Raw genomic sequence first — 15,403 nt, forward strand, 5'->3', positions numbered from 1 at the left:
TGTTTTTCCCCAAGTTGAGTCTGTTTTGCCTGTGACCTTAATAAGTGAAGAACCCTCCTTGTCCTTTGTCTCGACCTGTGAGCTTCTAGTTGGGTTTGTCCTCCTCATCCCAGTGTGTGTGTGGGGAGTGAGTTGGGTGAGTGGCCTTAGGGGTGTTTCTTTGTTGTCTTGTTAGGACCAAACCACAACAATTACTTAGTGTTTCCTGGATAGAGACTTGATAGAGTTCTTTCAGGCTGCACATGACCATGTGAGAAGTTGGCCAGAAAAAATTAATCAGTTGTCCTCTGGCACAAAGAGAAGCCACAGAGGCTGGGAATAGCATTCTTTCTTGCTGTGAACAGGGCATAAGTGCAGACCAGAATTCCATGGTGTCCAATCCTGTACAAGCATGTGCAGAATAAGAAAATTCAGTCTTCAGGGGTTTGTGACCTCAGAACATGAATTTCAGGATGCCTAGAGCCAAGATGTAATGGCTACAGGCTCTTCAGCAGCTCCCTTGGCAGAAGGGGTCTGGTCAGCTGCTGAGGCCCCTCCATATGCAGCGTGACAGACCTTGCCATCGGGCAGCGAACATGGAAAGGGGGATCACAAGGAACTTTGGGGGGAGCAGCTGTGAAGTCTATCCAATCTGGTATGGTGTCTGGAGAGCAGCCAGCTTGTGTGCCTGGGAGGAATTCTTAAAAAGAATGCAGTGAAGAGACAACTGGTGCTCTCCTTTGTTCCTTTTCTCAAGCTGGGATGCTCTGAAGGATAGTGGCCCTTCCGCAGCTCTCATTAATTAAAACAATTCCAAGTTATCATCTTTTTCACTGTGAGGGTAACAGAACACTGGAACAGGTTGCGCAGAGAGTTTGTGGAGTCTCCTTCTCTGGAGACATTCAAAACCTGCATGGATGTGTTCTTGTGTGACCTACTCTAGGGGATCCTGCTGTGGTACAGAGATTAGACTAGATGATCCTTTGAGGTCCCTTCCAGCCCCTAACATTCTGTGATTCTGTGTGATTCTCTGATTTGCCTTATCAATACTTTTTCTTCTGCACTGTCCCATGCTGGAGGAAGAGGGAAGTGTTAGTGTTTTGGAGCTTGCTGTCCTCAGGCATCATTAAATGGTTCTGGGCCCTTCATTGACCTGAAGGAGGATTTTCACTACAGTGTCTTGCATGCCAGAAGGGTGGTGGCAGCTCAGCTACAGTCATGACAAGGGACAGGAAGATAGCATGACTTGTGCAGTTTTGGTGGAGTGCAGCAGGGCACTGTCAGCACTCACCTGTTTGTCAGAGGAGCACACGGAGAGCTTCATCTGCAGGAGTGTAGTGTGCCCAAGTGGAGAGTGGCATATGGTGTATTCTTAGATGGATCCTGGTTTGTGCCATGCCTGCGTTCCTCTTTCTTGTCATTCTGTCCCCAAAGACATGCTCTGAGGTAGTGGTCTCCATGTTTCCGTAACACGTCCCACCCATGTCTTAAATTCCATGTGCAACATTTTTAAATGGCACTGTGGAGCATAATTCATATTCCCTGTGCCTTATGCATCTCATGCTCTTCAACTGACCTGCAACTCAACTGCTCTTTCCTCCCCAGTGTGTGAAGAGGTTTCCACTTAAGTGTACATGTACATGCCATGGTGTGTGATGGCTGCTCTTGGTGCTGGGAGGGAGCCTGATCTGCTGGCTGCATCCTGGCCTGGAGGAGGAAGGCTGTGCTTCCTGGGGAAAGAATGTGATTTCCTGGCTGTTCATGTTTAACCTCCCTCCCTTCATTCTTTTTCAGAACATGAGTGAAAACTTGAAGGACTGTTTGATCCAGACCCAGGCTTCCTTAGGGGAGATGGTGACGATAAAAACAGAGTCCTGCTCTCCATGCCGGGACCAGGAGTATGGACATCCTTGGTATGTGGCTAAGCTTTGGTTCAATATACTCTAACCCCCTTCTCTCCACCTCCCCCCTCACAGCTTAAACTTGGCTTTGAGGGTTGTACTTGAACCTGTCACAATTATTAAAATGCTCCCTTGGGAGGTCTGCTTTGAGATGTATGAAGGAGGTGGTCACCTACAGCTTTAAGCTGTCTCAGGTACCAGCTTTTGGCAGGTTGGATAGGAGACTTAGGGACTAAGAGAGCCGGTCAGGTCCCATTGCCTCCGCTCCTCTGTGTGCAGTCCCAGCATCTTGGCAGGTTAACATAATTGTTCTGTTGTTCCCTCCTCAGCTCTGGAATGCCTGACCCACAGTCCATGGAGGTGGAGCCCAAGAAACTGAAAGGGAAACGGGATTTGATCATGACCAAGAGCTTTCAGCAAGTGGATTTCTGGTGTAAGTGGCTTGTGAGTGAGGGAAAAGCCATGCTGCCACTTGTACAGACTTTTGCCTTTCCTGGTTGGCACTGTGCCAGTTTGGGGCAGGAAGCAGGGAAGAAAAAAGCAATGGACAAATTTGGTATTCTCCTGAGAAAACAGGCACATTTGGTAGGGAAGCTGTTGCACAAAAGCGGTTTGTCCATTATGGGGCTATGCAGCAGTAGGAAGGTATGTGGGAAGCATGCTGGAAACATGACAGTGCACATGGGAATACTCCCAAGAGTCTTCAAGACCCAAAGGCTTGAATTCAGAAACTGCAAAGGGAGCATGGCACAGATGACAATTTTTTTCTAGCCATATTCTGGGAAAGAAAACTGGTGCCAGTTACATTGGCATACCTACAAAGTACTGAATTGTAGGCCTGAGTCCCTGTCTTGCCACAGGGCAAGAGCCTGGGGATGCTGTCTCTTCCAAGCACAGAGTGAAGGCTGTATGATGAATGTACTTGTTTTCAGGAATGTTTGTTTTGGCTCTCCACCGGTGTGTGGGGAATCGACCCCTGCAGCTTGAGGAAGTTAATGTTAACCAGGGCCCAACTTCTGTCTCAGACAGTGATGGGACCTTCCCCTGAGCATGTAGTTGTCGGTGATGAATCTGCGTAGGGCACCAGGGCTTAGGTGAGCACAGACAGGTCAGGCAGGTGTGGGGTGGGACAGAGTCCTTGTCGAGAGACCTGTGGCAAAAGAAGTAAGTGAAGTGAAGTGTCTGTGTGCGTGGAGGCAGGGTTTTGTGGATGGGATGTAGCTGGGCCAGGAGAAGGATGAGGAGCTGGGGCATGGTGGTCTGAGTGCTCTGCATCTTGTGATCTGCATGAGCCTGTAGAGGCATCATGTCTGCCCAGTCTAACCCTTGCTCCCCTTGCACCCACAGTCTGTGAGTCCTGCCAGGAGTACTTCGTGGATGAGTGCCCAAACCATGGCCCCCCGGTGTTTGTGTCTGACACTCCAGTGCCTGTTGGCATCCCTGACCGAGCTGCACTAACCATCCCACCTGGAATGGAGGTGGTGAAGGAGCCCAACGGGGAGAACGATGTGCGCTGTATGAACGAGGTGATCCCCAAAGGTCACATCTTCGGGCCGTACGAGGGGCAGATCTCTAGCCAGGACAAGTCTGCAGGATTCTTCTCATGGCTGGGGGGGGACGTGTCTCCAACAAAGTGATCCCCCAGCCATGCAGCTCAGTCCTGGAGGACTTGCAGGCCTGTGGAGCCAGCCCCTAGTCATATTCCCCCTTCTATGAAGATCTCTGCTGACCCACATGGGTAGTAGGGAAACACTCACTTGCCTTAACTGTTAGTGGTTTAATGGTGTAGATACATTAAAGGAAACCAGGTGCCATGGTACCTGAGTTTAATTCATAGAATCATAGAATCATTTTGGTTGGAGAAGAACTTTAAGATCACCAAGTTCAACTGTTAACCAACACACTGCCAAGTCTACCACTAAGCCATGTCCCTAAGCACCACATCTCTATGTCTTTTAAATACCTCCAGGGATACTGACTTGACCACTTCCCTGGGCAGCCTGTTCCAGTGCCTGACAAGCCTTTCAGTAAAGAATTTTTTGTTAATACCAAACCTTCACAGCTGTAGGAAGCAGAGCCTGCATCTCCTCTCCCCCTTGCCATGTTCTTCCATCCTCACTCAACCTTTAGGACTCCTCCACTACTTTGCTTTGCTCTGGTCATAATTTTGAGGACAGAGGAAGGATTGTGTCTACAGATTGCAGAACTCTCTCATGGGCCTGCAGCTCTCCTTCCCAGCCCACTTGAGCAGAGCAGGTGACCCAAGAGACAAGGAAAGAGTAGATCTGGTCCATCAGGACCGATCTGCATGCAGACTCCATCACCAGAACCCATCTTTTTTCCCCATAGTACTGAAGGATTTGGATAGTCTATGAAATAGAGATGGCACTAAATTGACTGATATTGTTAGGAAAAAGGTGAAGTGGGAATTGAGTTACAGGTGGAAAAAAAATTAAGAGCTGCTGATACAAAATGCTGCTCACACTTTTCTGTCTGTAAAATAAATGTGTCTCAGCCCTGTCCTGAAAGGGGAGTTAATCTTTTGTACCTTAGGCCTCTTATTAGTTGTCAGCTGCATCCATAGTTCTGTATTAACAGATATTTGTACTTGCTAAAATGCCTCTTAGTCAGTTCGGAGTAACCTAGACACATATTCAGGGCAGCAGCCTGTAGTACTAGGAGAGCTGAGATTCTTGGCATAGAGATGTGAGCCCTGACTTAAGGCTGGAACTGGAACAGTGATCTGAGAGATGTAGACCTCATGTATGGACCAGCTAGTTGACGTGCTGCATCTGTTCTCCTGTTCCACAGATCGTTGATAAGAACAATCGTTACAAATCCATTGATGGGACGGATGAAACCAAAGCAAATTGGATGAGGTGAGTCAAGTTGTCTTCTGCCTTCCCTTTTGGGACTCTGTCTTCCAGAGAGAGGCCATCAAACACTCCTTGTTGTTTTGTGTGACAGAAAAAACAGAATGCCACGAAACCTTCTCTAAAGGGTGTGCTTTGGGCTCTTTCATTCTTACTGTGATGAGAATCCTTTGGAGTCAGGTTCAATGCAACAGACTAAAACAAGTGTGTGTGTATGGAAGACAGCTGCTTTCTGGAATCAGAACAAATGATAAAGATGATCCTATTTGTTTGGTCTTTAAAATGCTGACAGATCTCATTCCATTTTTAATCTTTTTTCTTTATGTTCCAATATTTGCAAATCGCATTGCATTGTCCCCAGGGTAGCATTTGATTCTGTGTGGGGTTTTTGTGTCTTCTCCAATTTGGTAAGACTTTGAAAGAGGTGCTCTTTTTGTTTTCTTCTGGGTTTCGCTTGAAACCTTGTAGAGGCTGCCGTTGGTCTGTGGTGGCTGCCATTGGTAGTAGCAGCTTTACTGTGCTAGGAGAGACGGTGGGGAGTGAGTTGCTGCAGCTCCCAGTGCAGAGCTCATGCGTTTGCTTGTGCTCCCTCTGCCGGCCTCGAGGCTCAGCAGAGCAGAACCCAAATACCAGTCAGTACTGAATGGACCAGAAGTGGGCCTGGCTCTTGTTTGTGAACAGCAGCAGTAAGGGAACATGTTTAGCCATGAAACAGTGCTTCAAGTATTGGCATATATCTTCTAATTCTAGGTCACTCTTGCAGCCTTATGAGGTAGAGGCAGAGCACTGAAGTGCCTCTTGCGTGTGGTGAGTCACCAAAACAGAGCATTGCTGCATCCTGAGGCTTGTCCCACATTCAGACCAGTCCTGCTTTCAGGGCTGAATTTTAGAAGCGGTTGTTGTCAAAAAGGCATTTCATTCAAGAGTAAAGCAGTGTGGGAATTAACTGCCTTGTTAGTCTGGATGTCTAGGATTTTCACTTGTCATTCAGTAAGGGAAGAGAGAGGGTGACGTACAGGTAGATGAGAGACTGACCTACCTGGTCAAATTGGGTTTGCAACACTTTTGCTCCAGAGGAATCTTACATGGGTAGCGGCTGCTCTGGCACATTTGTAAAGTTCAGCAAAAGATCCCATTTTTCTGCATGAATTCCAGCTGTTACAGTTGTTTGCTACTGGATGAGAGAAAACTCTAGACCTGGGCTGAGGCTGGAGTTGTCATTCCAAAAAGAAGCAGTGCTACAGTGGACAGGTAGGTAGGGGGACATATATTTTGAAATAAAGAATGCAAAGTTCAAAAATTACAGTGAGATTTTTCCGCTTAGATGCGGATCATCAAGTGGTCTGGATGACAGTGAAGCTAAGGGAAAACAGTCTTGGAAAGCTAAAATCCTGTGGTGGACTCATCCTACTTACATGAACTTAAGCTTGATGTCTGGATTTAAATGAGGACTACTCGTTGTCCCAGTACAAAAGAAAAGAATATTCTTGTCTAAACTTGCATTTGCCATGGTTAAAACTCCAGATGAGTGTGGTCTGCGCCATTCAGGATAGCCTTGAAAGGCAAGGAGGTTATGGTTTTGGGGAAAGGAGATGTTTGCAGTGCATCGAGGAAAGGGTGTATCAAAGGACCTGTGCAGGATATACCAGTCTTACTGATCTTTCTGGTTTTAACTCTTGAAAATTGCTTCTAATAGCAGTATTATGTTGAGTCTGACTGCCAGTTCAAGTGGAGATAGTGGTCCTCAAGAAATCTTGGTTTTGTTTGTTAGCAGCTTTCAAATAGAGGTGCACTTGTTACCCTGTGCTAGGACGTTACCTGTCATGGAAATTACCCATGGAAACTGTACTTCTGGGACGCTGTAGACAGCGCTCTTTTTGTTTTTCAGATGGTGCTCTTTGCCATCACTCACAGATGGAATGCTTTGCAAAGCAGATCTACTCACCCTCTGGGTAGGTGGGTATGGCATGGGGAGGGCAGCTTGGCCTGACTCCTCTCTCATCTTGTAGATCTGGCTATTGTTTTTGTTGTTTGACTACCATATCTGAGTCCATTTTCATGTTCCCACTGAGTACAGTGTGTACACTGCAGCATTTTCTAGCTTAATTTTAAGACACTGTTTACCCAGGGCAGTGGATGACAGGGAGGAAGGAGTGTGAAGCGTAGCAGCTGGCATGGCAGTGGTAACATCCTCTTGCCCTTTCCCTCATCAGTCAGTCAGTCAAGACAGACTCCTGATGCTGAGAGCATGTTCTCTTCAGCTGGCTGCTGGCACAAGAATAATGCACCCTTCATCTCTGTCCAGAGTAGAGCACTGTTGTTTCCAATACTATATGAAACTCGATGGCTTTGACCTGCAGGGATGTCCAGTTACCACAAATCGCAGCAGACCTCAAGAAAACTGGTGCTTTCTTAGACACAAACCATAAACTCCTGTTGATGAGAGTTCTTAGGGCTTCTGAGAGATGACACTGAACAAGCCGTTGTTCGTGGTTGCTTCTGAGGAAATTCTGTTATTCAGTTGCTGGGGACCTTTAAAAAAAAAAAAGAGATCTGATCAAAAAATGAAAGTAATACATGAAGTCCAGGAAACATCCCTCTGTGTATCACTTGGCCCTGACTGAGATGCAAGGTAGGAAGTACCAGCAAACTGGTGGTGCCTAACTGAACTGTTGGAGTGAAGTGCATTATGTGTGGGGTTTCCAGGCTATTATGGGCATGTATAGTCTGCATCCCCTCTTACATGAGTGTACCTGAGCTCTCAGGCTTTTGGCACAATTAAAATTCATCCTTTCAGTCCATGGCAAAAAGCTGGTGCAAAACTTCCCCACTTCTTTCTCCTTTGCCTCCTTCTCTGCCCCCTTTCCTCTACAAACGTAGTGTCAAAGAGGTCATGGGAAGCAGGACTGTTCTGTTAGTCTTCCTGTATCTCCCTAGAGTGGAGATGCTTGCCATTTGATTCATACAATAATAGAGCTTGGAAGGGAGCTCTGGTCAGGTGCTCCAACAGCCTGCTCAAAGTGGGATCAGTAGATCATTTAAGTACTGAACTGCTGTTTTGGCTTTACAAGACCATTGAAAAATATTATTTTTTAAAAGCCAGGGTTACTGTGTCCTCCCATGTGTTCAAGGGGAGTAAAAGCCACCACCAGCCTGCGCACATGTAATTCTGTTGAACTTCATAAACTGGTCTCTGTTGCCTTGCAGCAAGTGAAGCCAGTGTTTTTATTTGTTACAGACTGAAATTTACCCAGAGCAAAGAGATCCTAAAGTACTGCAGGGCTGTGATCCCTGTAAAAAAACTGCTTCAGAGCCCAGGGAAAAGTAATATGCTTGTTTCTATGCTTGTTTAGGCTGATAATCTTTGTGGGGTGATCATTAGGTGCCTGCTGTTCATGTAGTTTACAACATCCTATGTGTTTTTAAAGGGATAGCTGTTCTGTCTTGCACCCTCACAATGACCTGAGCTGAGATGTCAATTCACAGCCTCACAGCTGGAGCACCTCTGGAGTAGGATAATACCCACACAGCATCCTCAGAGTGGTACCTCCAAATATCAGTGACTATTCTGAGGGACACCCTGCATGCTAGAGGAAACACATGAAGGGAAAATGATCTCTCTAACAGTAACACTGTCTGCATTTTTATAAGGAGGAGGCTAATGTGCCTGCTGGGAGCCTAACATTAATTGAATTCATGATTAAAACTGGCCAGAACTCGTTACTTTTTGCATGGGGAGTTTGCTGTTAGAATACTTAAGTTATCTTAAGTAGTTTTGACCCAAGTAACGCTGGTGCAAATGAGTGAAAACCCTGAAATCCAAAAATCCAGGTCTACCAGAGGTTGTCCTAAGTGCATTTGATGGCATACCCGGTCAAAGGAGCAAGAAGGGCTTTAATTCTCTATCGATACAGCTTTGCTAGTGACAGAAGCCATAGGTTTACGTGGAGAAGAGGGAGCGCAGGTTTCCTGACCTGCCAGTGTCTCTGAGCAGCTCTGGAAGAGAGTTCTGTTCTTCAAGCTCACGCCTACCCTGCGGCCCTTTGCAAAATAGTTTCTCCTTTTCACCAGAGCAGCTTGTCGGTTGAACTTTATTTTCACCACATGGAGGCACTGGTGATACTCTGCTGTGGTGGGTACCTGCAGAGACTATACTTGTAACCCAGTTTTGCTGAATGTGATAAAAATCAAACCTTAAGTGTTTCCTTGCTCAATGCCTTTTCCCTTCTTCCAGTGTTCACCTGGGAGAGCTCCATTTTATTTCTGAGTTTGTTGTTTCTTTTTTCCTTGAGGTCAGTGTAGCAAGGGCTTTGTTTGCTCTCCATCACTTCTCTACCATCTTCCCTAAACACTCTTGTCCCGCCATAAATGAAGCTTCACCAGAACAGTATTTCAAGTATGCATCTATGTTTCTCCCAGTGAAATCTGTGCACTTAGCTCCCAGCTCTCCCTGTGTGTGGCCTGGATTTGAGCAGCATTTCTACTGGTTTTCCAGCTCTAACTGGGGTTAACAGCATCTGACACTTACCCCAGTGGAGGGCAGCAGTGTCAGTGAGATTCATGGTAATGGCATGAAGGGGAAACTAGAACAACATCTGACACGGGCCACTCTGCCTTTCTGTAGGTTTTTCTTTGCAACTAGCAAGCACCTTTCACACGAATGTGTCCCAAACCACCTCTCTTCTGCTGGGTCACGGCAGTGCTGAAAGGCACCCCATCTCTGAGAAGGTGCCAGCAGGGCTGTCACAAATGTGGGGCATGTGGGACAAATGTATTTGCTTATGCCAACTTTGCAGAATGTATTTTGGGGTGGCTAAAGTCTGCCTGCAAGAGATAGGGCATTCAGCCAGGGTTCTAGGATTAAATGTAATTTTTTGAAAGAGGAGGGACAAAGCCATCCCAGCCAGAGTTCATTCCCCTAATGTTGCAAAGATACTAACTATAGGTCCCAAATTAAATTAAAGATGCTTTCTACTAGTAATAGCATCTTTGGTTTCATTTAATTTGAGATCATAAGCAGAAAGAAGATTAACAGATAGTGGAGCCACTAGGTTTTCCCTCCTTCAGAGTTACAGTTTTTCGGTGTCCTAACCATTAAGATGTCTTATTTCTTTTATATTACATATTAATGTCCTTTTTAAACAGTAATTTCCTAGGGTTGTAGTGACAGCTTTTTGGGGCAATTTGTAATAACATTGAAGTTTTCTACGTTACAGGAGTGTTGTGTTCTCTGCCATAACTCCATGCTGATGCAGATTTCCCTCTGAGAACTTTATGAACTATATGGTATGAGCACCAAAAAGGCTGATCTCTTTCAAAGAAGTTCTCAATGTCCCTGCTTTAATTGTTTGAAGATGTGTAAAAGCAGTCTTTTGTAATGTGTAGCACTAGAATAAACATATATATATATAATTCAAATAATTCAAATCAAGGCACACACTTAAGTTTTCCCTGCAGTCTGCTCCTCTGTGGCCTCTTGATCTTTTTCCATGCTGTTCTGCATGCTTGTACTCAGGTGTATTGCCCAGGCTGCGGATTATTTCCCTGTCCACAATCTCACCTTGTTTATTTGCAAAACTGCATGTTCATACAGTTTGTTTTCTCATTCCCTATTGAATAGGTCTGCTGCTGCCGCCTTTTTTTTCCCCCCCAATGAAAAGGTATAGTTAGGATTAATATTTATTTTTAAAGTTTCCTTTGGCTGTGGCTGGAAAAAATAATGCCCCTTCCCTTTGGACCAAGCTGCTCCTTCTCAGAATGGCTGCCTCTTCTTCTCAATAGGATGAGGCTAAGACTTGTTTGTTTTGAGCACCAGAAACTGGGTGCAGGCTCCTGTCAGTAGCAGTGACACCAAAGCCTGGCCAGGAAAAACAAGTGGGTGGCCTCATTCCTTTTGAGAACAATGGGAAACAGCAACCATTTCTGGGCAAAACAAGAGCTTGCTGTGAAGCAGACAGATGTTGGATGTGCAGTACCCCTGGTGTTGAATAAAAGACTTTTCCTTAGGAAAAGTGAGTTGCAGAAATTGCCCATGAGTCTAGTAAAAATCTTCTTCCCTTGAAAAAAATTTGATTTGATGCAGCCGCTGCATGACATCCTGCAAGTTTCAACAGAAAGGGTGATGTAGAAGTTTCCATTGCATGTTGTGCTAGGCAGAGCACTAAGGTATGTTTCAGGCCTCTAGGTTTCCTCAAGAACTTATTTTCAAGCAATGTCACTTTAGAAGCTAATTCATCTACTTGATTTTAAGTTCTCACACCTTTTTCTGTGCACAAACTGTGGCAAGTGATGTGAGGGTGTACTGAAATTCTCAGATGCAAGTCAGGGCATCAGACAAAGTGTAAAATTTCATTTTAACTGTGAAGCTGAGAAGGCTCCTTTGTTGCTAGGTGGTTTTTTTCTTAAGGTTGAAAATTGCCTCTTAAAAACAAAATGGCTGCCTTTTTGTGGTGCAGTTGAGAAAACCGAGAAGTTATTGTGGGTGAGGGGAGCTGGATCCCACCAAACTCCTCTGCCCCAGTGCTGCATCGGCCAAGTGGTTGGTTGCAGGGGGGTGCTTTGCACTGATTTCCTTTTACCCATTTGTGCTTTGTGGGATGTTCAACCCAAGGAACGTGGCTGAACAAAAGAGGAAGCCCAAGTTTTCCAAGGAAGAACTGGAGATTCTGGTCACTGAGGTGACCTGAGATGAAGCTGTGCTGTTTGGGAGGGAGACGATGCATCTATCCCATGCTGATGGTGACAAGATCTGGGAAGGCATAGCCAGGCAGATCACATCAGTCAGCCAGGTCCCCAGGTTTGTAAAAGACATTGAACACAGATGGGACAACGAGAAGGACTAAGGACAAATTTGGATTCATGCAGAAGTCCCTCTCCAGCCCTGACAGCCCAGGGCAGCCCTCAAACATCAGCCTGATCACCCAGGAGAGAGCCATCGAGTGAACGCTGCATTCATCACACCAGATGCATGGCTTCCAAACAGCGGATCTGGATATGGTTGACAGCCCCGTCAGCAAGCTGTAAGTATCTTTGCCTTATGTTATATATCTCAGTTTGACACCAGAAGAGCATTGTGTGTTTTGTGAGATGCTGGGTTGCCTGTCAAGCCAGGTCTTACTGCTGTGTTTGGTTTCAAGACTGCCTGCTCAGGTTATTGTGGAGTGATGTGGGATCATGAGATGGATTGAGGGAAAGCTGTGTCCAGGTTAACATCATCTTTCTCTGTTTATCTAGTCCTTTTCCATACTGTCTTCTAAGGATAGGCATTGTTTAGATTCCACCTTCTTAATGGATCATAAGTCTGAACTAATGCTACAAGTGAGGGAACACTGGTAGTTGAAGTGCAGCTACATCTGGTCTGTGAAAAAGTGTTTGTAAAGGATTAAGAGTTCTTCATCTTGCATGCGTCCCAATGAACAGCAGTGCTGTCAAGCTGAGGATCCTTTGCCATTCACTGCATGGTAACCATCCATGGTAACCATTCCACAAGGGATGTTGGGGAGACTCAGTGATCACTGGTGTTAATGGTCTGAGGCCAGGCCACTAATGATTTCCCATTAGTGGTCTAAACGCTCAGCAGAAGAGCTGTGAAAAAGGTAGATGATAATTACTCCTTTCTTCACTGTTTTTTAAGAACCTCCTGGCCCTGCTTTTTAAGTTAATCCTCCTACACCACAATTCTGTGACATCTTCCAGTGCTGAACCACAAGCTGCTTTTTGCAGATGCTTTCCTCAGTTGCAGACATCCAGTTGTCTTGTGTGGAGGTGCAGCTTCTCAGTCAGTGAGCATTTAGGGATACACTTCCTGGGTGGCACTTTCCTACTACATTCAGTCTTATGTCACATGTGACGTAATATTGTTCGTTGGAAAGCAAGGACAAAAGTCTTCAAGAACTGACCAAGTGAGACTTGGTCATTCTTTGCATCTATCTTGGAAGCCAGTTGCACTACTTCAGAGGTGAAATGAGTACAGAGCATGCAAGGAGATAGTGGGCAGCTGCAACAAATGAACTGTTGTCTCTTCATAGTCTTGATATGCCTGTGGCTGTGAACTGGCACATCACTAGGTCTTTATCAGACTAATGAGAACTTTCCCATGGTCTTTTGCTTTGGTTTTGGTTTTGCATCAAGTATACTTATCCGATTAATATCAGGTCTGGTTTCTGCTGGGCCTGACTGCCTGGTTATCTTAGTGATGCCAAGCCACATAGTGGTGTTGCAGTAAAGACTTTGCAAGCAGCAAATACTGTGTCTGTGTTTTTCTCAGTGCAGTGGATGTAAAAAGTGCCATGGGAACATGAGGAACCAAATGTGTCAGAGTGTTCTGAGACTGGACCAAGGGCCAGTAGCCTTTGTCCCTCCAAAATGTTGGAGAGTTCTAGCTATTTATGCTGTTGGGGAAGGGGAGTCATTGATACTGTCTGAAATGGATTTATATTCTAGTAATGAACAATGTTGTATACAGGATACCATGTCAGCTTTGATTCCCCCTCAGCTGACTGGGTTCTTCCACTCTTCAGGCCTCTTATGGCTAAGCTTGTCACCCAGCTACCAACATGGCAGCGCCTGCATGTTGAGTTACACATCAGGGGCTACAGGCTTGTCTCAACTGGCAGACCTGGGGGGAAGGGAAACCTTTTTTTCAATGTGATTTGAGATACCATGAAACAAAATTCAGAATTGTGAGGGATTTCATATTAATAATTCCCACTTCCTCTTCTGTTTAAGCTGATGAAGATGAAGAGATGCCAGGCACTTCTCGGGAACACTGCTTCTCATCGCTGCAGAGGGCCACTGCAGGAGTCAACCCGCTCTCTGGGTCTTCCTTCCTCCGCAGTTCTTCTTCATCAGAGCACTCAGAAACTACCAGCCAAAGGCAGGAGCTGTACCATCCATCCCCACCCACCACCTCGTCCTGCAGACCCCCGCACAAGGAGTCCACCCCTCTCCAGCTTCGATCGCCAGCTTCTCTGTTCCCACGCGCAGCAAACAGACCTGTTCGGGCACATCTGCCAGCAGCTGGTGGCTATTCACAGAGACATGGCAGACAGCATGCATGTCATCACTCAGAGGATGGCTGACCTCACCAGCCAGGTTGGACAGATGTGCCAGACCCTATCAGAAAACTGTGATGGGGGTCCAGGCTTTCCATAGAATATAGGAATCTAGTGTCATGTAGGAGTGTTTTCTGCAAGCAGCATGGTCAGAACAGCCCCCTGAGTTCAGTGCAGTCTAACCAAAATCCCCCAAAACAAACTGTTCCTGCATGGACTACCAGGTCATGAGAGAGAAGACACCATTTTTAGCCTGCTTCATATAAAGTAAAAAGAGGGGTGCCCCTTCCTGAGCTGCTGCATGCTCACATGGCCTTCCCATATGTATTGTTACTCTGTGGGGAAGGTCAACAGCCACCCCAACCCATCCATCCATCCTCCTCTAGCTAACAGAGCAGTATGAATTCTGGCAGCTTAATAGTAGAGTTGGTCCTCTGCAATGGCAAAGAGGAATCTCAAATCTTAGAAAGCTTGGGATGTAGGACACCTTTCTGTTCATAGAGATTAGGAGTTTCACTGCCATCCCTATGCTTTAAAGGCTCTATAAGCTAAGAGATGCAATAGGAATCAATATCTTGATCTCTTCTCATGCCTTTGAAACATTATTTACTGAGGCAGTTTACAATAGAGCTCCCTTTGCAATCAACCCACAGATTTACCCTACTACTACTACCTTCCCATTATCTTCCTGCAAATTAGTATATGCACTGTGCAGGGATACAACTTTGTCTCTAAAGACTCTTGCTGCTCATTATTTTTATCTTGTATTCAGCAATAATGGCAATGCAGGCTTAATGTGACTTATGCACAGGTTTTGGGAGAGGGGTGTAAAAGCAGAGCTTGTGCTGGGAAGGGAAGAAGGCACAGTGCTGAGAACAGGAAGACAAGTCTGAGCACTCTGTAGTTTTAGACTGCACTTACTCAGTGAGATTTAGGGTGGGATCTGTACTGTGTTCTCGTATCATGAAGAGTTTACAATCTAAATGCACGTCTATATAGGTTAAAATCTTAGGCATGTTTGTTTTGAGCTGCTTTCTTTCCCCATACAGATGCAGGAAGAACTGAGTTACAACAATTTAATTGTTCTAGTGCTGCATGAGATTCCCATGTACAACCCTGATTCTGAAACTAGGCTTTAATAAGGTTACCTCAGGTGGTGATAACATAGGTGGCAGCATTTTTACAAAATGTCTGTCTTCTCCTTGATTTGCATATCTGCACCTGGCATGCTTCGCCTATCTCTGGGAACACCTGGACCATTATCATTATATTCTTCTGGAAGGAAAAGGGCCAAGGTTTTACCCACAGCATGTTGCTGCTCTCTGTAAGGTCCTACTGGATGGGGAGGTGGGTTGCAGAAAACTAGTCAAGTTAATATGAATGCACATTGTCATGCCATGTCTGGGCTACAGGCTTGGCCAAAAGCCATGTAATTCAGTGGGAATTGAGTGTAGTCAGTGTAGTATAGCAGAAAGATGGTATGTTTTATGTGATCTTGAAGGATCGTCTTTAATCTGTCTGGCCTGTCCTTTGACAGCATAGTTCACTAGCTTCTCTTCTGCAGAGCTCACTGTATGTCTGCTGGTTCAGGCATTCC

General features: G+C 45.6%; 1 protein-coding gene across 1 annotated transcript in view; it reads left to right on the plus strand.

Annotated features, from left to right (window-relative positions):
• The first annotated feature begins 1,776 nt into the window (after positions 1–1,776).
• Positions 1,777–15,403, plus strand: part of PRDM11 (PR domain containing 11) — a 24,678-nt gene continuing 11,051 nt past the window's right edge. The window contains exons 1-4 of the mRNA XM_009999505.1: positions 1,777–1,892; positions 2,210–2,313; positions 3,228–3,499; positions 4,692–4,759. Coding sequence (XP_009997807.1) covers positions 1,777–1,892; positions 2,210–2,313; positions 3,228–3,499; positions 4,692–4,759 — 560 coding nt within the window. The remainder of the gene's footprint in view (positions 1,893–2,209; positions 2,314–3,227; positions 3,500–4,691; positions 4,760–15,403) is intronic.

Source organism: Chaetura pelagica, unplaced genomic scaffold (assembly GCF_000747805.2).
Source record: "Chaetura pelagica isolate M959 unplaced genomic scaffold, ChaPel_1.0 scaffold55, whole genome shotgun sequence".
NCBI lineage: Eukaryota > Metazoa > Chordata > Aves > Apodiformes > Apodidae > Chaetura > Chaetura pelagica.